Source organism: Salvelinus sp. IW2-2015, unplaced genomic scaffold (assembly GCF_002910315.2).
Source record: "Salvelinus sp. IW2-2015 unplaced genomic scaffold, ASM291031v2 Un_scaffold1895, whole genome shotgun sequence".
In the NCBI taxonomy this organism is placed as follows: Eukaryota; Metazoa; Chordata; class Actinopteri; order Salmoniformes; family Salmonidae; genus Salvelinus; species Salvelinus sp. IW2-2015.
The window spans coordinates 32,162-54,274 of record NW_019943256.1 but is presented as its reverse complement, the minus strand read 5'-3'; the positions used below and the strand labels follow the sequence as shown (position 1 = coordinate 54,274).

The following is a 22,113-nucleotide window of genomic DNA, read 5'->3' as shown; positions in this document are numbered from 1 at the left end:
ATTTTTTATTTTTATCTACCAGCCACTATAATATACGGCCACTATAATCTACGGACTATAATCTACCGGACTATAATCTACCGCACTATAATCTACGGCCACTAAATCTACAGACACTATATCTACAACAATAATCTACAAACCACTATAATCTACAGACACTATAATCTCGGCAATAATCTACCGGCCACTAATCTACCAGACACTATAATCTACAGCCACTAATAATCTACCAGCCACTAATCTACAGACACTATAATCTACCGGCCACTAATCTACCAGACAATAATAAAAAATCTACCTGCCAGTGCCTGGAAAACAAAAAAGTTTGTTTTAGGCCCTGATTCCACGTCATAATACGTTGACAAATTACAATAATTGAACCAGGGTGTGCCCAGCGGGTGGCTACTGACATATTTGATTTCTGTTCTTAAATCCATTTTTAGAGAGGCTGTGATTTGTGATGTTGTTTTTTGTTGAAGCCATAACCTCTCAAGATAGGAGATGCTTATAAAAACACGATATATTTTGAAGTGTTATGAGACACAGGTCAGAGGGACTGACATCTCTGAAACAAAAACAGTCAAAGATGCCTTTGGCTCCGTAACTCTAAAATAAGACTGGTCCTTGAGGGARGTTTATCCTTGCCTTTTAAATGAAATATTTAATTATACCTGGATCTCTAATCTCAATAGATACCCCTTCCAAAGCAGTATATTACTAGTGAAACATTAAAAAGAGACTGTAGCCCCACGAGTACAGGGTTGTCAACCATTGCTTGACTAAACTTCCTAAAGGACACATATACATATACTACCACCTAGTGGTGAAAAGACATACTGGGTCTGGGACACAAAAACAACATGTAGATTAAACCTAACATTTATCTTTTAATCATCAGATACAGATCAACGAAACTACAATTGACAAAACAAACATAAGTGGGAATATAAACAGCTGACTGACAAGACAAACGTACCCATCAGAGGGTGTACGGATGTAAAAACAAGAAAATGAATCAGTTTACAACCCTTCTCAAACAGCCCATTACAACAACCTTGCTCCTGACCGTGTATATTAGCTATATTTAGTTATTTCAATGTACGTTTTCCACAAGCCAGCCATGGAAATGGGTGACATCTATTGTGTAGGCATAGAAGTGCCGCCATGGATTTCACTCTTTAAGACTTGTAGGGAAAACACTGTCCCCAAATCAGGTTTAAAACTAAATGAAATACATACACACATGCTTCCTAATTTCCCCATTGTCATCTCCAAGCAACCCATCTCCTAGCAACCCATCTCCTAGCAACCCATCTCCTAGCAACCCATCTCCTTGTCCAGTTAGAGCAGTGTTCTCCAAGCCTGGTTCTGGAGAGTTACAGCGTGTGCAGACGTTTAGTCCAGCGCCGGCCACTAACACACTTGACTCAACAGGTTTTTGCTCCATCCCTGCACTGCAGACCCTGTAACTCTCCAGGACCAGGGTACTCTGAAGACCCCCGAGTTAAACACTGGCCTCCCCTGGGGGTCCGTCGCTCGACCAGGCACCTCCAGTTAGACGGTGGCCTCTACGTCCTGGGGGTCATCTCCCTCTAGCAGGCTGTAGGACGCATGGCTCTGGAAGGGTCTCTGGAGGGGGTGGGACAGCAGCTTGGCCATGCAGTTGTGGAGCTCGATGGCCGGCCCACACAGAGATACCTCGAAGTGGTAACAGGTGCCTTTAGAGTCCAGGTTACAGAACGATGTGTAGATGTCCTACAGAGAGAAAACACACGCAAGAAATTACAGTTTAAGTGAAAGGATATCTCCTCTAAGTGAAACAGTTGTTCAGGTTTCAGTGATAGAACAGGAAGTGAAGTCGGAAAGTATTCAGAACCCTTGACTTTTTCATTTTTGTTACGTTACGGAATTATTCTAAAATAGATTTTAAAAAAAGAAAATGTTTGATGTTATAAAAAWATWAAAAATAGAAATACCTTATTTACATAAGTATTCAGACCCTTTGCTATGAGACTCAAAATTGAGCTCAGGTGATTGTGTTGAGGCACAATCTAGGGCAAGTGTACCAAAACATTTCTGCAGCATTGAAGGCCCCCCAAAGCACAGTGTCCTCCCTCATTCTTAAATGGAAGAAGTTTGGAACCACCAAGACTCTTCTGAGAGCTGGTCACCCGTCCAAACTGAGCAATCGGGGGAGAAGGGCCTCAGTCAGGGAGGTGACCAAGAACCCAATGGTCACTCTGACAGATGGGAGAACCTTCCAGAAGGACAACCATTTCTGCAGCACTCCACCAATCAGGCCTTTATGGTAGAGTGGAAGCCACTCTTCAGTAAAAGGCACGACAGCCCACTCGGAGTTTGCCAAAAGGCACCTAAAGGACTCACAGACCATGAGAAACAAGATTCTCTGGTCTGATGAAACCAAGATTGAACTTTTTGGTCTGAATGCTAAGTGTCACGTCTGGAGGAAACCTGGCACCATCCCTACGGTGAAGCATGGTGGTGGCAGCATCATGCTGTGGGGATGTTTTTCAGCAGCAGGGACTGGGTGACTAGTCAGGATCGAGGGAAAGATAAACGGATGAAAGTACAGAGAGATCCTTGAATGAAAACCTGCTCCAGAGCGCTCATGACCCTAAGCACACAGCCAAGACAAAGCAGGAATGGCTTCAGGACAATTCTCTGAATTTCCATGAGTGGACCAGCCAGAGCCCGGACTAGAACATCTCTGAAGAGACCTGGAAAAAGCTGTGCAGCAATGTTATTTATTTATTCATTTGCAAAAATGTCTAAAAACCTGTTTTTGCTTTGTCATTATGGGGAATTGTGTGTAGATTGATGAGGGAAAAAACAATTTAAATCAATTTTAGAAAACTGCTGTAACGTAACAAAATGTGGAAAAAGTCAAGGGGTCTGAATACTTTCCGAATGCACCGTACATTCAAAAGTATGTGGACACCCCTTCAAATTTGTGGATTTGGCTATTTCAGCCACACCCATTGTTGACAGGTATATAAAATCGAGCACACAGCCATGCAATCTCCATAGACAAACATTGGCAGTAGAATGGCCTTACTGAGAAGCTCAGTGACTTTCAACYRGGCACCGTCATAGGATGCCACCTTTCCAACTAGTCAGTTCGTCAAATTTCTGTCCTGCTCAAGCRGCCCCAGTCAACTGTAAGTGCTGTTATTGTGAAGTGGAAACGTCTAGGAGCAACAACGGCTCAGCCGCATAGTGGTAGGCCACACAAGCMCACAGAACGGGACCACCGAGTGCTGAAAAATSGTCTGTCCTCGGTTGCAARACTCACMACKGAGTTCCAAACTGCCTCTGGAAGCAWCATCAGCACAAMAACTGTTCGCCGGGAGCTTCATGAAATTTGTTTCCATGGCTGAGTAGCCGCACACAACCCTAAGATCACCATGCGCAATGCCACGCYTCGGCTAGCGTGGTGTAAAGCTCGCCGCCATTGGACTCTGGAACAGTGGAAACGCGTTCTCTTTAATGATGAATCCCTCAATGTGATCAAGACAAAGGAGATGATTATGGACTASAGGAAAAAGAGGACCAAGCACATTCTCATCGACGGGGCTYTAGTGGAGCAAGTTGAGAGCTTCAAGTTCCTTGGTGTCCACKTCACCAACAAACRTACATGGTCCAAGCACACCAAGACAGTTGTGAAGAGGGCACGACAAAACCTATTCCCTCTCAGGAGACTGAAAAGATTTGGCATGGGTCCTCAGATCCTCAAAAGGTTCTACAGCTGCACCATCGAGACCATCCCGACTGGTTGCATCACTGCTTGGTATGGAAACTGCTCGGCCTCCGACCGCAAGGCACTACAGCGGGTAGTGCGTACGACCCAGTACATCACTGGGGCCAAGCTTCCTGCCATCCAGGACCTTTATACCAGGCGGTGTCAGAGGAAGGCCCTAAAAATTGTCAAAGACTCCAGCCACCCTAGTCATAGACTGTTCTCTCTGCTACCGCACGGCAAGCGGTACCGGAGCGCCAAGTCTAGGTCCAAGAGGCTTCTAAACAGCTTCTACCCCCAAGCCATAAGACTCCTGAACATCTAATCAAATGGCTACCCAGACTATTTGCATTGTCCCCCCCTTTTACACCGCTGCTACTCTCTGTTATCATCATCATCTATGCATAGTCACTTTAATAACTCTACCTACATGTACATATGACCTTTTTATAGATTTTAAACTGCATTGTTGGTTAGGAGCTCGTAAGTCAGCATTTCACTGTTGTTGTATTCGGCGCATGCAACTAATAACTTTTGATTTGATGAATCACGCGTCAACATCTGGCAGTCCAACAGACGAATCTGGGTTTGGTGGATGCCAGGAGAACCCTACCTGCTCCAATGCATAGCACTGCCAACTGTAAAGTTTGGTMGATGATTAATAATGTCTGGGGCTGTTTTTCATGGTTTGGCCTAGGCCCTTTAATTCCAGTGAAGGGAAATCTTAACGCTACATTATAGACAACTCTGTGCCTACAACTTTGTGGCAACAGTTTGGGGAAGGCCCTTTTCCTGTTATTTCAGCATGACATTGCCCCCGTGCACAAAGCGAGGTCCATACAGAAATGGTTTGTCAAGATCGGTGTGGAAGAACTTGACTGGCCTGCACAGAGCCCTGACCTCAACCCCATCGAGCACCTTTGGATGAATGGATGAATTGGAACACCAACTGTGAGCCAGCCTAATCGCCCAGCATCAGTGCCCGACCTCACTAATGCTCTTCTGGCTGAATGCAAGTAACTCCCTCAGCAACGTTCCAACATCTAGTGGAAAGCCTCCCAGAAGAGTGGAGGCTGTTATAACAGCAAAGGGGGGACCAACTCCATATTAATGGCCATGATTTTGGAATGAGATGTTCGACGAGCAGGTGTCCACTTACTTTTGGTCATGTAGTGTACATGAGCTGTAAGGTGCCGCTATAAGACGGAATGGAGTTTTTCAGCAGGCATCACAATCTCACATAGTAACATTTCAGAGCTCGGACGAATGTCTGTGCCGCTGTTCTCCTTGAATCCCTCCCTCCTCTTCTCGACCACTCACCTCCAGCTGGCCTCATCCCCTGCTCCTCAGCCCCGTTGTGAAGGTAAACCACATCAAAGAAGAAGTAGGGAGACAGCAGCATGCTCTACAGGATGAGACAAGGACAGTTAGTGTCTCTGTTCAAATAATACACAAACACTGAAAGAGTTAGGTCTCACCACAGATATAATCATTTCATTTTTTATTTTTTATCGCCCAGCATCAGTGTAACACACGATACACACAGCTGTACATAATAGTATTCAGTGAAGAGTCAGAGCAGTAGACGTCTGATAAGGTCATGATACAGTGTTGGTAGAGTAGTAGAGTTAACAGTAGAATGACAGTGTTAGTAGAGTAGTAGAGTTAACAGTAGACAGGTGGTAGAGTAGTAGAGTTAACAGTAGACAGTGTGGTAGAGTAGTAGAGTTAACAGTAGACAGTGTTGGTAAGTAGTAGAGTTAACAGTAGACAGTGTTTTAGTAGTAGAGTAACAGTAGACAGTTTGGTAGAGTGTAGATTAACAGTAGACAGTGTAGTAGTAGAGTTAACAGTGACAGTGTGGTATAGTAGTAGAGTTAACAGTAGACTGTAGTAGGTTGACAGGTTGGTATAGTAGTAGAGTTAACAGTAGACAGTGTGTATGTATAGTAGTAGAGTTAACAGTAGACTGTAGTAGAATCCTGACTAGAACCCAAAAATGTGATCATATTACTCCAGTGCTAGCCTCCCTACACTGGCTTCCTGTTAAGGCAAGGGCTGATTTCAAGGTTTTACTGTTAACCTACAAAGCATTACATGGGCTTGCTCCTACCTATCTTTCCGATTTGCCCTGCCGTACATACCTACACGTACACTACGGTCACAAGACGCAGCCTCCTAATTGTCCCTAGAATTTCTAAGCAAACAGGTGGAGGCAGGGCTTTTGCTGCTGCTCCAGTTTCAACTGTTCTGCCTGCGGCTATGGAACCCTGACCTGTTCACCGGACGTGCTACCTGTCCCAGACCTGCTGTTTTCAACTCTCTAGAGACAGCAGGAGCGGTAGAGATACTCTTAATGATCGGCTATGAAAAGCCAACTGACATTTACTCATTTACATTTAAGTCATTTAGCAGACGCTCTTATCAGAGCGACTTACAAATGAGGTGCTGACTTGCTGCACCCTCGACAACCACTGAGATTATTTTATTTGACCATGCTGTCATTTTTAACATTTGAACATCTTGGCCATGTTCTGTTATAATCTCCACCCGACACAACCAGAAGAGGACTGGCCACCCCTCATAGCCTGGTTCCTCTCTAGGTTTTCTTCTAGGTTTTGGCCTTTCTAGGGATTTTTCCTAGCCACCATGCTTCTACACCTGCATTGCTTGCTGTTTGGGTTTTAGGCTGGGTTTCTGTACAGCACTTGAGATATCAGCTGATGTACGAAGGGCTTTATAAACACATTTGATTTGAAAATTTGATTTAGTAGTTTGACAGTGTTGGTATAGTAGTAGAGTTAACAGTAGACAGTAGTAGGTTGACAGTGTTGGTATAGTAGTAGAGTTAACAGTAGACTAGTAGGCTGATAGTGTGGTAGAGGAGTAGAGTTAACAGTTGACAGTGTGTGTAGAGTAGTAGAGTTAACAGAGACAGTAGTAGGCTGATACAGTGGTGGTCCAGTATTGTCCCTTACATTGACAGCGTCTGAGGGACTGAACTGCAGCTGTCCAGCGTGTCTACTGTAGATGAGGAGAGTCCTGACTACAAACGGAGGGGGGATGGTCTGGATGTTGTCCATGAGAGGAAGATCATCTTCTGACGGTACACGGACAGCAGAGGATACAGGACAACAGTTACGACCACAGCAGAGGATACAGGACAACAGTTACAACCACAGCAGAGGATACAGGACAACAGTTACGACCACAGCAGAGGATAGACAAAAACAGTTACGACCACAGCAGAGGATACAGGACAACAGTTACGACCACAGCAGAGGATACAGGACAACAGTTACGACCACAGCAGAGGATACAGGACAACAGTTACGACCACAGCAGAGGATACAGGACAACATTAACCACAGCAGAAGGGAAAAGTAGAGAAGTGAATAAAGGAGGAAGTGATGTAACTTACATAACACTAAGAAGATCCTGTAGATCTGGTGAAGGACATTAAGGAGACAACTTCCTGTATGTTTATCCCCAACAGTAATACAATACCACACTAGACTACACTACAGGCTCAATGGTTGTTGTTGTTGTGACAGAGGAAGGATACTGAAGGTTTCACACACGTTGGTGTCCAGGTCATAGAGACAGCTGCACAGTCCCTGGGTCAGAGGTGAAACCTGACAGCTAAGAGAGAGCGACACACACACATGCATACGGAAAGGATGAAAAGAATTAGACTCAAATTGGAAATACAGCACCATGTGATAACTGAGCATAATAACAACGGTTTGGTTGTGGCCTTCAGGAAAAATACATTTACTTAAAGTGAATGGGCCAACAAGACTCACCCACAAGGCATCGTCATTAACAACCACCAGGGCAAAACTCATGCGCTTGTCAATCTTGTGTTTTGTTCTCACAAACATCTCAATCATCTCTGGGAAATATTGAGAGCGTTGGTCTTGGATCTGAAGGGAGAGGATTCAGAACTTTAGAGAGATAGAGATATGGTGCGGCAGGTAGCCTAGTGGTTAGAGCGTTGGTCTTGGATCTGAAGGGAGAGGATTCAGAACTTTAGAGAGTGGCCACTTCACGTGTCGTCAAGCAGATAAGAGATATGGTGCGGCAGGTAGCCTAGTGGTAGAGCGTTGGTCTTGGATCTGAAGGGAGAGGATTCAGAACTTTAGAGAGTGGCCACTTCACGTGTCGTCAAGCAGATAAGAGATATGGTGCGGCAGGTAGCCTAGTGGTTAGAGCGTTGGTCTTGGATCTGAAGGGAAAGGATTCAGAACTTTAGAGAGTGGCCACTTCACGTGTCGTCAAGCAGATAAGAGATATGGTGCGGCAGGTAGCCTAGGGTTAGAGCGTTGGCTTGGATCTGAAGGGAAAGGATTCAGAACTTTAGAGAGTGGCCACTTCACGTGTCGTCAAGCAGTAAGAGATATGTGCGGCAGGTAGCCTAGTGGTTAGAGCGTTGGTCTTGGATCTGAAGGGAAAGGATTCAGAACTTTAGAGAGTGGCCACTTCACGTGTCGTCAAGCAGATAGAGATATGGTGCGGCAGTAGCCTAGTGGTTTAGAGCGTTGGTTTTGGATCTGAAGGGAGAGGATTCGAACTTTAGAGAGTGCCACTTCACGTGTCGTCAAGCAGATAGAGATATGGTGCGGCAGGTAGCCTAGTGGTTAGAGCATTGGGCAGGTAGCCTAGTGGTTAGAGCGTTGGTCTTGGATCTGAAGGGAGAGGACAGAACTTTAGAGAGTGGCCACTTCACGTGTCGTCAAGCAGATAGAAATATGGTGCGGCAGGTAGCCTAGTGGTTAGAGGTGGCAGTAGCTAGTGGTTAGAGCGTTGGGCAGGTAGCCTAGTGTTAGAGCGTTGGGCAGGTAGCCTAGTGGTTAGAGCGTTGGGCAGGTAGCCTAGTGGTTAGAGCGTTGGGCAGGTAGCCTAGTGTTAGAGCGTTGGGCAGGTAGCCTAGTGGTTAGAGCGTTGGGCAGGTAGCCTAGTGGTTAGAGCGTTGGGCAGGTAGCCTAGTGGTTAGAGCGTTGGCAGGTAGCCTAGTGGTTAGAGCGTTGGGTAGGTAGCCTAGTGGTTAGAGCGTTGGGGAGGTAGCCTAATGGTTAGAGCGTTGGCAGGTAGCCTAGTGGTAGAGCGTTGGGCAGGTACCTAGTGGTTAGAGCGTTGGGTAGGTAGCCTAGTGGTTAGAGCGTTGGGCAGGTAGCCTAATGGTTAGAGCGTTGGGCAGGTAGCCTAGTGGTTAGAACGTTGGTAGGTAGCCTAGTGGTTAGAGCGTTGGGCAGGTAGCCTAGTGGTTAGAGCGTTGGGTAGGTAGCTAGTGGTTAGAGCGTTGGGTAGTAGCCTAGTGGTTAGAGCGTTGGCAGGTAGCCTAGTGGTTAGAGCGTTGGGCAGGTAGCCTAGTGTTAGAGCGTGGCAGGTAGCCTAGGGTTAGAGCGTTGGGCAGGAGCCTAGTGGTAGAGCGTTGGGCAGGTAGCCTAGTGGTTAGAGCGTTGGGCAGGTAGCCTAGTGGTTAGAGCGTTGGCAGGTAGCCTAGTGGTTAGAGCGTTGGGCAGGTAGCCTAGTGGTTAGAGCGTTGGGCCAGTAACCGACAAGTTGCTTGATCGAATCCCCGAGCTGACAAGGTAAAAATCTGTCGTTCTGCCCTGAACAAGGCAGTTAACCACTGTTCCTAGGCTGTCATTGTAAATAAAAATTTGTTCTTAACTGACTTGCCTAGTTAATAAAGGTTAAATTAAAAATGTAATTATGCCAACAAGACCAGAAGTAAAACTCACCCATTGAAGGACTCCAGCTTTTGTGATGACATCTCTTCAGAGAGATCCAAACAGATGATCTGTCATYATAAAAAATATAGGATTACAATCTTATAACAACATGGTCTGAGCCAATCCCTTTGCACGCCCTTTCATCTTGCCTAAATCCCAGGAGTGAACTTCCTTAGCCTAATATCTCTCACAATGACATCCCTTTGATCTCATTCCGTTTCTAGTCATCAACAATACAGGATCACGCACCACTTTCTCTGGACAGTTGACGCGGGGTGCTCGTAGCTGGAACTCTGCCGTGGGAGGGATGGGGGGCGCCAGAGGGGGAGGAGCCTGGGTGGGTTTGGGCCTGTCCTTGGCCACTGGCGTGGGGGTGGGCAGGCCTACTATGGCATTGACCGTAGCTGCCACTATAGGGGCTACGGTCTGGGCTGTGGTGGCAGAGATTGTGGTGGTGGTGGAGCTAGGAGGACTGTCGCTGGTCGAGGCCTCCCCCTCTCCCTCCACTCGGCTGCCCACTGCAGGCTGCGGGGTGCTGGGGTTGCTGTTGCCTAGGCTACCAGTGCTGCTGCGCCTGTCCTCTGCACCTTCCGGGTTTGAGCGTGTTCTGGGCCGCAGCTCCACTGGTCGCTCCTCTCCGTCTGCTGGGCCGGGCTGTGGGGTCTCCATGGATACTGGTTGCTGCGGGGATATATCATCACATATTTCAGTTATTAATTTATTTGAAAGGTTATTTGAAAGGTTATTTGATGGAAACAGATGAGCTTAAAATATGGACACAATGAATGACACGTGTGATGCATCCGTGTGGGTTAGTGCTCTCCGGGATCCTTGAGACATCCCTAAAGCCTAACTCCTACTCTAATCGTTTTAAAATGTCAACTTCAATGGGGTGACGTRCCAAGGAAACTGTTTAGACATTAATCCGAGTGATGCAGTGGCTGGCCTGCTACTGGATTTGGTGCTGGGGGGAGAGGTTATATATTTGGCCTGTAGCCCTAGTGCGAGTGTCGGGAACCAGGGCGCATCCTCTAGTCTAGACGTCCACAACCCTTTCTCAGAAATCCTCTCGGCTGTCAGGGGGCCAAATGAATCCCTCCAGAAAAAGAAAAAAAAAGATGCCAGGAGCAAAGATGCCAGGAGCAGGCAGTCAGTGACGCAGCAGCCAGCCTCTCGAAAGCAACAGTGAATCAAATAGCAGTTCCCTTTTCCCTGTACAACCGTTTCCGGACAGGGCAAAATGTGAGCCTAATCTCAAAAACAGCGCGAGAGGCTGCATATTGAACACATACAGGGGATGAATCAAGATGAATCCATAGCTAGCAAACCAGCTAGCTAAATACTGGAACTAGCGATGTAAATMAACACAATCAAGACACCGGCTCAGGCAGCTGGCTGGCTAGCTAACGTTAGCAATCTCAGCATCGAAACTAAAYCATAGATATGCGTAAACATAGTTAGATTTAAAACGCCAACTTACATTTTTTTCCAGGAAATACCTCGGCTATACGTCTATAAAACGAAGAAAACGAATGAAATATAGTTCACTATTTGTTGTGTACGGCCATCTTCCTGGCCGGAAGGATGTCAATCAGGAATTCCGGCAGCGGGGAATTGTGGTTATTGTAGTCCAAATATGAAATTGTCCTGTAAAATCATATAATACTGTATGTAATCAGATACATTGTTGCTAATATTATGTCAATGGGTCCACTTATTTTCAGCAAACAKGTAARTTCCCCTTTATATGATGACACAATTCAAGTAAATAATGAAGCAACTTGAAGTTTATTAGTTAATATTTTTTATTTAACCAGGTAGGCCAGTTGAGAACAACTTCTCATTTACAACTGCGACCTGGCCAAGATAAAGCAAAGCAGTGCGACACAAACAACACAGAGTTACACATGGTATAAACAAACGTACAGTCAATAAGACAATAGAAAAATCTATATACAGTGTGTACAAATGTAGTAAGATTAGGGAGGTAAGGCAATAAATAGGCCATAGTGACAAAATAAATACAATTTAGCAATTAAACACTGGAGTGTTCATAAACATGAAGTGGACTTGGAAGCGCATTAAGAAGGATTACCYACCATATCGTCACTCAAATGCTTAGCTTCTGAAAGTGGGCATCTCAACTGAGATAYAAACACAGTATAAAATCAGAGACAGACAGGAAGAGATCCAATGCAAGGGAGAACAAGGGTTGGGTTGGGATCACTATCTGACTCTTTTCCCCATTTGCTACTAGATGGCAAAACGCCTTTATCTGTGTGTTGTGATATCCTGAAGCTGAGATGGAGCTGGAACAGACAGAGTGATGTCACTGAACTCCTAAAACTAAAATACCAATACACCAGAGGCTTCACACAGATAGAGAGATACAGAAATAGAGAAATAGAAAGAGAGAGAGAAATGGTGAGTGTCTGAGAGAAGAGAGAGAGAGAGAGAGAGAGAGAGAGAGAAGAGAGAGAGAGAGAGAGAGAGAGAGAGAGAGAGAGAGAGAGATGGGGGGGGCTCCCAGTCAAGCAGGGTAGGCAGCACACAGCGCAGGCAGAAGTTTTACAACCAGAGAGAAACGGAGAACCATTGGAAGGTATAATTATACAAAACTACAGGCAACAGGATAGCAGTGTCTGGCTGCAGTAGCACCACAGAGGTTAGCTCAGTTCTCGAGTGTTTAATGGCAGTTAGTGGACAACGATAGAAGCAGGAGAATCACAGTGAACTTCTGATACAGCAGCCATGGAGGTAAGTCTATCATGTCCTCCTCTTTGCTAACTGATTTTTTTTTTTTTGGGGGAGGGAAGGGGGGGGGGGGTTGTCAATTTGATCTTGTACCAAACCAAGCATGACACACGTTCAAAGGTGCTGACTGCTGGCACGAAAACATTTGAGGGGTAGCCTTCCTAACAGTCATACTACAGTGCTTTTTTTACCGTGAAGGCTACGTGTACCTGTACAGTAACCCACATGTTGCAATGATCTCACACCATTGATGTCTTTCATTGGACACTTTCGTGTGTCAGATAATGCAGGGACCAGCTTCTTTTATTACTTTGAAGTCTGTCTGTGTATCTATCTGGTTGTATGATTGTCGTTGAGAGCTTGATATCATCTGTGGTTCAAACTCTAACTTTCCACATCCTTCTGTTTACTGTGTGTTGTACAGTTACCACAGTCACTAATGTTCCTTATACGTTGCTTAAAAGACAACTGTGTTTAACAGTTCAAGTAGGTTGATTTGTACATTTTATACACTATCAGAATTAAAGCAAGTAGTTGTAAAAGAGTGATGTTGTTTTGAGTTTGGCATGACTTATAGGTGTTTTTTGGGCTACATATTTCTGAGCAGGAAGTGGTTCTGCAGGATGCTTCTGTTTCCTACACGTCCGCTTCTCAAAACAATGGTTGTCCAAAGAGAACAACAATAACCTCCGTGTCACGAGCACAGCAGCTGTCAGTCATTTAATGGAGAGCTCTATGGAAAGGTCATATCAAATCCTTAGTGTTTGTTTACAGTAAAAAACAAAGGTCATATCAAATCCTTAGTGTTTGTTTACAGTAAAAAACAAAGGTTATATCAAATCATTAGTGTTTGTTTACAGTAAAGAACAACGGTCATATCAAATCATTAGTGTTTGTTTACGGGAAAAAACAAAGGTCATATCAAATCATTAGTGTTTGTTTACAGTAAAGAACAAAGGTCATTGAATTGACTCATATATTTTATGAAACAAAATGTAGTCAGAAAAAATGTCCATTATTTCCACACAGGAGTTCAAACGAGGGAGATCTGATACCCTGGACATACAGTCAGAGGAAGAGGAGATGACCCCGGTTACCCTGGTAACCACAATGACCCCTGACCCCGAGGTGAACTCTGAGCCCTCCCAGGCAGAGCTGGCTCAGTGTGAGGCGGAGGTCGGGAATCTACTCAGCATCATTGCTGAACTCAACAGGAAAATGGGCGCATTACAAGCACCAAGGTGTGTGTTAGAGAAAGAGAGAGAGAGAACATTCTTCATGGAGCTGTAAAATATCACTAGACTTACCATGAGCTGCTGGTTCATAGAACGATGTACTTCTTTCCTCTTCAGTGATCCAGATGACCTTAAACCACAGGAGCCAGTCATCCTCCCTCCGGCTCCAGCCTCCCTGTCCAGCCCTCCTCCATCCCTCTGCAACCCAGAGAAACACACTGGCACCGCATCTAAAGCACCAGTAACCAACAGAGGTTGGCATAGGCTCCATGGCATGACTTCACAATTCACAATACCCACACATCTCTTCTCTTCTCTGTTCTCTCTCTTCTCTCTCTCTCTCTCTCTCTCTCTCTCTCTCTCTCTCTCTCTCTCTCTCTCTCGGCTTCTCTCTCTCTCTCTCTCTCTCTCTCTCTTCTCTCTCTCTCTTCTCTCTCTCCTTCTCTTCTCTCTCTCTCTCTCTCTCCTCTCTCTCTCTCTCTTCTCTTCTCTCTCTCTCTCTCTATCTCTCTCTCTCTCTCTCTCTCTCTCTGGTCTCTCTCTCTCTCTCTCGCTCTCTCTCTCTCTCTCTCTCTCTCTCTCTCTCTCTCTCTCTCTCTCTCTCTCTCTCTCTCTCTCTCTCTCTCTATGTGCGCCCCCCCTGGCCTTTTCTACTTTGTGGCATTGAGCAGAAAGCGGATGCATTGGTTGTACTTCTGGGCTACTGTGCCAACCAAACATAATCTATTTGGTGTCCAAAGAAAAAGGACAGGCCTCTATCATTTGTGACGGTTTTCATTTTCTTGGTAATCCGCCTGTTTTTGTTTTCTGGGTTCACGATCTTCTGAATGCTTCGTTTAGAAACAGTTAGAACGCGTTCATACTTGTCTCAGTTACCCATATTCCTAACCTCATCCCCAGCTCAGTTTACCCATATCCTAACCTCATCCCCAGGCCTCAGTTGACCCATATCCTAACCTCATCCCAGGCTCAGTTTACCCATATCCTAACCTCATCCCCAGGCTCAGTTACCCATATCCTAACCCTCATCCCCAGCTCAGTTTACCCCATATTCCTAACTCATCCCCAGGCTTCAGGTTTAACCCATATTCCTAAACCTGCATCCCCAGTCCTCAGTTTACCCATAATCCTAACCTCATCCCCAGTCTCCAGTTTACCCATTATTCCGAACCTCATCCCAGCTCAGTTTACCCATATTCCTAAACCTCATTCCCAGGCTCAGTTTACCCATTATTCCTAACCTCATCCCCAGGCTCCAGTTGACCCATATTCCTCACCGCATCCCCAGGCTCAGTTGTTTGCTACTGCCAGGAGCTGCTGGACGGGATTACCAAATCCAAAATGTTTAGCAGCGACTTACCACAAGAGAGCACAAGCTATTACGGCGATCACTAAAGATCTGTACCATTTAGAAAGTCTATATATTCTATTCATTATAAAATGTTGTGAAAGGATGTGGTTAACGTACTGATTGTCTACTCTTTGTAGTCAGCTGCTAACATTTGGATTTGGTAATCCCGTCCCAGCCAGCTCTTGCAGTAGCAAACAACTGAGCCTGGGGATGAGGTGAGATATGGGTAAACTGAGCCTGGGGATGAGGTTAGGATATGGGTAAACTGAGCCTGGGGATGAGGTTAGGTATGGGTAAACTGAGCCTGGGGAATGAGGTTAGGTATGGGGTAAACTGAGACTGGGGATGAGGTTAGGATATGGGTAAACTGAGACTGGGGATGAGGTTAGGATATGGGTAAACTGAGCTGGGGATGAGGTTAGGATATGGGTAAACTGAGCTGGGGATGAGGTTAGGATATGGGTAAACTGACCTGCGGGATGAGGTTAGGATATGGGTAAACTGAGCCTGGGGATGAGGTTAGGATATGGGTAAACTGAGCCTGGGGATGAGGTTAGGATATGGGTAAACTGAGCCGGGGATGAGGTTAGGATATGGGTAAACTGAGAACAAGTATGAACGCGTTCTACTGTTTCTAAACGAGCATTCAGAAGATCGTGACCAAGAAACAAAAACAGGCGGATTACCAAGAAAATGAAAACCTCACAAATGATAGAGGCTGTTCTTTTCTTTGGACACACAAATAGATTATGTTTGGTCTGGCACAGTAGCCAGAAGTACAACCATCATCCCTTCTGCTCAATGCCACAAAGCACAGCACAAGCAGAGAGACAGCAAAGAGAAGAAGAAAAGAGAGAGAGAGAGAGGAGAGAGAGAGCAGAGAAGGGGGAAGAGAGAGAGAGAGAGAGAGAGAGACGAGAGGAGAGAAGAAAGAGAGAGAGAGAGAGAGAGAGAGAGAGAGAGACGAGATGGAAGGAGAGAGAGAGAGAGAAGGGGAGAGGAAGGGGGAGGGATGGAGGGATGTGTGGTATTGTGAATTGTGAAGTCATGCCATGGAGCCTATGCCAACCCTGTTGGTTACTGGTGCTTTAGATGCGGTGCCAGTGGTGTTCTCTGGGTTGCAGAGGGATGGAGGAGGCTGGACAGGGAGGCTGGAGCCGGAGGGAGGATGACTGGCTCTGTTGGTTTAAGGTCATCTGGACACTGAAGAGGAAAGAAGTACATCGTTCTATAGACAGCAGCTCAGGTAAGTCTAGTGATATTTTACAGCTCCATGAAGAATGTCTCTCTCTTTCTCTAACACACCCTTGGTGCTGTAATCGCCATTTTCGTGGTAGTCAGCAATGATGCTGAGTAGATCCCGACCTCCGCCTCACACTGAGCCAGCTCTGCCTGGGAGGGCTCAGAGTTCACCTCGGGGTCAGGGGTCATTGTGGTTACCAGGGTAACCGGGGTCATCTCCTCTTCCTCTGACTGTATGTCCAGGGTATCAGATCTCCCTCGTTTGAACTCCTGTGTGGAAATAATGGACATTTTTTCTGACTACATTTTTGTTCATAAAATATAGAGTCAATTCAATGACCTTTGTTCTTTACTGTAAACAAACACTAATGATTGATATGACCTTTGTTTTTTCCCGTAAACAAACACTAATGATTTGATATGACCGTTGTTCTTTACTGTAAACAAACACTAATGATTTGAATATAACCTTTGTTTTTTTACTGTAAACAAACACTAAGGATTTGATAGACCTTTGTTTTTTACTGTAAACAAACACTAAGGATTTGATATGACCTTTCCATAGAGCTCTCCATTAAATGACTGACAGCTGCTGTGCTCGTGACACGGAGGTATTGTTGTTCTCTTTTGACAACCATTGTTTTGAGAAGCGGACGTGTAGGAAACAGAAGCATCCTGCAGAACCACTTCCTGCTCAGAAATATGTAGCCCAAAAAACACCTATAAGTCATGCCAAACTCAAAACAACATCACTCTTTTACAACTACTTGCTTTAATTCTGATAGTGTATAAAATGTACAAATCAACCTACTTGAACTGTTAAACACAGTTGTCTTTTAAGCAACGTATAAGGAACATTAGTGACTGTGGTAACTGTACAACACACAGTAAACAGAAGGATGTGGAAAGTTAGAGTTTGAACCACAGATGATATCAAGCTCTCAACGACAATCATACAACCAGATAGATAACACAGACAGACTTCAAAGTAATAAAAGAAGCTGGTCCCTGCATTATCTGACACACGAAAGTGTCCAATGAAAGACATCAATGGTGTGAGATCATTGCAACATGTGGGTTACTGTACAGGTACACGTAGCCTTCACGGTAAAAAAGCACTGTAGTATGACTGTTAGGAAGGCTACCCCCTAAATGTTTCGTGCCAGCAGTCAGCACCTTTGAACGTGTGTCATGCTTGGTTTGGTACAAGATCAAATTGACAACCCCCCCCCCAAAAAAAAAAAAAATCAGTTAGCAAAGAGAGAGGACATGATAACTTACTCCATGGCTGCTGTATCAGAAGTTCACTGTGATTCTCCTGCTTCTATCGTTGTCCACTAACTGCCATTAAACACTCGAGAACTGAGCTAACCTCTGTGGTGCTACTGCAGCCAGACACTGCTATCCTGTTGCCTGTAGTTTTGTATAATTATACCTTCCAATGGTTCCTCCGTTTCTCTCTGTTGTAAAACTTCTGCCTGCCTGTGTGCTGCCTACCCTGCTGACTGGAGCACCCCCCATTCTCTCCTCCTCTCTCATCTCTCTCTCTCCTCTCTTCCCCCTCCATTCTCTCTCTCTCTCTCTCTCTCTCTCTCTCTCTTCTCTCTCTCTCTCTCTCTCTCTCTCTCTCTCTCTCTCAGACCTCACCATTTCTCTCTCTCTTTCTATTTCTCTATTTCTGTATCTCTCTATCTGTGTGAAGCCTCTTGGTGTATTGGTATTTTAGTTTTAGGAGTTCAGTGACATCACTCTGTCTGTTCCAGCTCCATCTCAGCTTCAGGATATCACAACACACAGATAAAGGCGTTTTGCCATCTAGTAGCAAATGGGGGAAAAGAGTCAGATAGTGATCCCAACCCAACCCTTGTTCTCCCTTGCATTGGATCTCTTCCTGTCTGTCTCTGATTTTATACTGTGTTTTATCTCAGTTGAGATGCCCACTTTCAGAAGCTAAGCATTTGAGTGACGATATGGTGGTAATCCTTCTTAATGCGCTTCCAAGTCCACTTCATGTTTATGAACACTCCAGTGTTTAATGCTAATTGTATTTATTTTGTCACTATGGCCTATTTATTGCCTTACCTCCCTAATCTTACTACATTTGTACACACTGTATATAGATTTTCTATTGTCTTATTGACTGTACGTTTGTTTATACCATGTGTAACTCTGTGTTGTTGTGTCGCACTGCTTTGCTTTATCTTGGCCAGGTCGCAGTTGTAAATGAGAAGTTGTTCTCAAATGGCCTACCTGGTTAAATAAAAATATTAACTAATAAACTTCAAGGTGCTTCATTATTTACTTGAATTGTGTCATCATATAAAGGGGAAATTACGTGTTGCTGAAAATAAGTGGACCCATTGACATAATATTAGCAACAATGTATCTGATTCACATACAGTATTATATGATTTTACAGGACAATTTCATATTTGGACTACAATAACCACAATTCCCCGCTGCCGGAATTCCTGATTGACATCCTTCCGGCCAGGAAGATGCCGTACACAACAAATAGTGAACTATATTTTCATTCGTTTTCTTCGTTTTAAGACGTATAGCCGAGGTATTTCCTGGAAAAAAATGTAAGTTGGCGTTTTAAATCTAACTATGTTTACGCATATCTATGTTTTTGTTTCATGCTGAGATTGCTAACGTTAGCTAGCCAGCCAGCTGCCTGAGCCGGTGTCTTGATTGTGTTATTTACATCGCTAGTTCCAGTATTTAGCTAGCTGGTTTGCTAGCTATGGATTCATCTTGACATCCCCTGTATGTGTTCAATATGCAGCCTCTCGCCGCTGTTTTTGAGATTAGGCTCACATTTTGCCCTGTCCGGAAACGGTTGTACAGGGAAAAGGGAACTGCTATTGATTCACTGTTGCTTTCGAGAGGCTGGCTGCTGCGTCACTGACTGCCTGCTCCTGGCACGTCGCATCTTTTTTTTTCTTTTTCTGGAGGGATTCATTTGGCCCCTGACAGCCGAGAGGATTTCTGAGAAAGGGTTGTGGACGTCTAGACTAGAGGATGCGCCCTGGTTCCCGACACTCGCACTAGGGCTACAGGCCAAATATATAACCCTCCCCCCAGCACCAAATCCAGTAGCAGGCCAGCCACTGCATCACTCGATATAATGTCTAACAGTTTCCTTGGAACGTCACCCCATTGAAGTTGACATTTTAAAACGATTAGAGTAGGAGTTAGGCTTAGGGATGTCTCAAGGATCCCGGAGAGCACTAACCCACACGGATGCACACACGTGTCATTCATTGTGTCCATATTTTAAGCTCATCTGTTTCCATCAAATAACCTTTCAAATAACCTTTCAAATAAATTAATAACTGAAATATGTGATGATAATCCCCGCAGCAACCAGTATCCATGGAGACCCCACAGCCCGGCCCAGCAGACGGAGAGGAGCGACCAGTGGAGCTGCGGCCCAGAACACGCTCAAACCCGGAAGGTGCAGAGGACAGGCGCAGCAGCACTGGTAGCCTAGGCAACAGCAACCCCAGCACCCCGCAGCCTGCAGTGGGCAGCCGAGTGGAGGGAGAGGGGGAGGCCTCGACCAGCGACAGTCCTCCTAGCTCCACCACCCACCACAATCTCTTCCACCACAGCCCAGACCGTAGCCCCTATAGTGGCAGCTACGGTCAATGCCATAGTAGGCCTGCCCACCCCCACGCCAGTGGCCAAGGACAGGCCCAAACCCACCCAGGCTCCTCCCCCTCTGGCGCCCCCATCCCTCCCACGGCAGAGTTCCAGCTACGAGCACCCCGCGTCAACTGTCCAGAGAAAGTGGTGCGTGATCCTGTATTGTTGATGACTAGAAACGGAATGAGATCAAAGGGATGTCATTGTGAGAGATATTAGGGCTAAGGAAGTTCACTCCTGGGATTTAGGCAGATGAAAGGAGACGTGCAAAGGGATTGGCTCAGACCATGTTGTTATAAGATTTAATCCTAATTTTTTATCATGACAGATCATCTGTTTGGATCTCTCTGAAGAGATGTCATCACAAAAGCTGGAGTCCTTCAATGGGTGAGTTTTACTTCTGGTCTTGTTGGCATATTTAACATTTTATTTTACCTTTATTTAACTAGGCAAGTCAGTTAAGAACAAATTTTATTTACAATGACAGCCTAGGAACAGTGGGTTAACTGCCTTGTTCAGGGCAGAACGACAGATTTTTACCTTGTCAGCTCGGGATGATCAAGCAATTGTCGGTTACTGCCCAACGCTAACTAGGCTCTAACGTCACCACTAGGCTACTCCAACGCTCTAACCACTAGGCTACCTGCCAACGTCTAACCACTAGGCTACCTGCCGTCTACCACAGCTCTGCCAACGCTCTAACCACTAGGCTACCTCCCAACGCTCTAACCACTAGGCTACCTGCCAACGCTCTAACCACTAGCTACCTCCAACGCTCTACACGGCTACTCAAGCCACCACTAGGCTACCTGCCCAACGCTCTAACTAACTACACGCTAACACTAGGCTACTGCCAACGTCTAACCCTAGCTACTCCAACGCTCTAACCACTAGGCTACCTGCCCAACGCTCTAACCACTAGGCTACTACCCAACGCTCTAACCACTAGGCTACCTGCCCAACGCTTCAACACTAGGCTACCTGCCAACGCTCTAACCACTAGGCTACCTACCCAACCCGCTCTAACCACTAGGCTACCTGCCCAACGCTCTAACACTACTAGGCCTACCTGCCCAACAGCTCTAACCACTTAGGCTAACCTGCCGCACCAGATCTCTTATCTGCTTGACGCACGTGAAGTGGCCATCTCTAAAGTTCTGATCTCTCCCTTCAGACCAAGACCAACGCTCTAACCACTAGGCTACCTGCCCAACGCTCTAACCATAGGCTACCTGCCAACGCTCCACTAGCTACCTGCCACCATATCTCTATCTGCTTGACGACACGTGAAGTGGCACTCTCTAAGTTCTGAATCTTCCCTTCAGATCCGCCAACGCTCTAACCACTAGGCTACCTGCCCAACGCTCTAACCACTAGGCTACCTTCCAACGCTCTAACCATCTAGGCTACCGTGCCAACGCTCTAACCACTAGCTACCTACCCAACCGTCTAACCACTAGGCTACCTGCCCAACGCTCTAACCAACTAGGCTACCTGCCCCAACGCTCTAACCACTAGCTACCTGCCCAAACGCTCTAACACACTATGGCTACTACCTCCCAACGCTCTAACCACTAGGCAACCTAGCCCAACGCTCTAACCACTAGGCTACCTGCCCAACGCTCTACTTTACTAGGCCACCTGCCCAACGCTCTAACCACTAGGCTACCTGCCGCCACCATATCTCTATCTGCTTGACGACACGTGAAGTGGCCACTCTCTAAAGTTCTGAATCCTCTCCCTTCAGATCCAAGACCAACGCTCTACCACTAGGCTACCTGCCCACCTACCCTAGTCTGACGCTCTACACTAGGCTACCACCTCTAACGCTCTAACACCACTAGGCTTCCTTCAGACCTCTCAACGCCTCTAACCAGCTTATAAGCCTAGTCTACCTGCGACCAACGCTGCTAACCACTAGGCCACCTCCCGCACCATATCTCTTATCTGCTTAACCACTAGGCACTGCCCAACTCTAACCACTAGTGCTCCTGCCCCACGCTCTAACCACTAGGCTACCTGCCGCACCATATCTCTTATCTGGCTTTGACGACACGTGAAGTGGCCCTCTCTAAAGTTCTGAATCCTTTCCCTTCAAGATCCAAGACCAACGCTCTAACCACTAGGCTACCTGCCGCACCATATCTCTTATCTCTCTTCAAAGTTTCTGAATCCTCTCCCTTCAGATCCAAGACCAACGCTCTAACCACTAGGCTACCTGCCGCAATCTCTTATCTGCTTGACTCTGAATTGCCCTCTCTAAAGTTCTGAATCCTCTCCCTTCAGATCCAAGACCAACGCTCTAACCACTAGGCTACCTGCCGCACCATATCTCTAATCTCTCTAAAGTTCTGAATCCTCTCTCTCTCAGACAAAGTCTCC

General features: G+C 45.9%; 3 protein-coding genes and 1 long non-coding RNA gene across 4 annotated transcripts in view; 3 read left to right on the top strand and 1 right to left on the bottom strand.

The window, feature by feature from the left end:
* Positions 1 to 870: 870 nt before the first annotated feature.
* On the bottom strand, positions 871 to 11,095 carry babam1 (BRISC and BRCA1 A complex member 1). Its single transcript, XM_070439755.1, is given in 12 exon segments — positions 871 to 1,758; positions 5,077 to 5,099; positions 5,102 to 5,165; positions 6,739 to 6,869; positions 7,183 to 7,206; positions 7,326 to 7,378; positions 7,380 to 7,402; positions 7,567 to 7,655; positions 7,658 to 7,686; positions 9,508 to 9,566; positions 9,748 to 10,179; positions 10,979 to 11,095. Coding segments are annotated over 11 exon segments (1,116 nt in total). The 5' UTR covers positions 10,168 to 10,179; positions 10,979 to 11,095; the 3' UTR covers positions 871 to 1,557.
* On the top strand, positions 5,366 to 5,700 carry LOC139024805 (uncharacterized). The gene is made up of 3 exons (XR_011476164.1): positions 5,366 to 5,411; positions 5,479 to 5,535; positions 5,620 to 5,700. It is a non-coding gene; the product is annotated as an uncharacterized lncRNA (long non-coding RNA).
* A 998-nt stretch (positions 11,096 to 12,093) lies between the features above and the next one.
* Positions 12,094 to 22,113, top strand: part of ushbp1 (Usher syndrome 1C binding protein 1) — a 35,062-nt gene continuing 25,042 nt past the window's right edge. The window contains exons 1-3 of the mRNA XM_070439754.1: positions 12,094 to 12,255; positions 13,282 to 13,493; positions 13,605 to 13,741. Of these exons, the coding sequence (XP_070295855.1) occupies positions 12,250 to 12,255; positions 13,282 to 13,493; positions 13,605 to 13,741 (355 nt within the window). The 5' untranslated portion in view covers positions 12,094 to 12,249. The remainder of the gene's footprint in view (positions 12,256 to 13,281; positions 13,494 to 13,604; positions 13,742 to 22,113) is intronic.
* On the top strand, positions 18,627 to 21,566 carry LOC139024804 (BRISC and BRCA1-A complex member 1-like). The gene is made up of 4 exons (XM_070439753.1): positions 18,627 to 18,665; positions 19,447 to 19,878; positions 20,060 to 20,118; positions 21,479 to 21,566. Exons 2-4 carry the CDS (start codon positions 19,459 to 19,461, stop codon positions 21,564 to 21,566), a joined length of 567 nt encoding a protein of 188 aa, XP_070295854.1. The 5' UTR covers positions 18,627 to 18,665; positions 19,447 to 19,458.

Excerpts from the sequence above, each read along its gene's own strand:
- LOC139024804 (XM_070439753.1), top strand. The coding sequence starts at position 19,459 with ATGGAGACCCCACAGCCCGGCCCAGCAGACGGAGAGGAGCGACCAGTG. Across the intron at positions 19,879-20,059 it reads TCAACTGTCCAGAGAAAGTG|ATCATCTGTTTGGATCTCTC; the intron begins GTGCGTGATCCT and ends TTATCATGACAG. Across the intron at positions 20,119-21,478 it reads AAGCTGGAGTCCTTCAATGG|ATCCAAGACCAACGCTCTAC; the intron begins GTGAGTTTTACT and ends CTCTCCCTTCAG.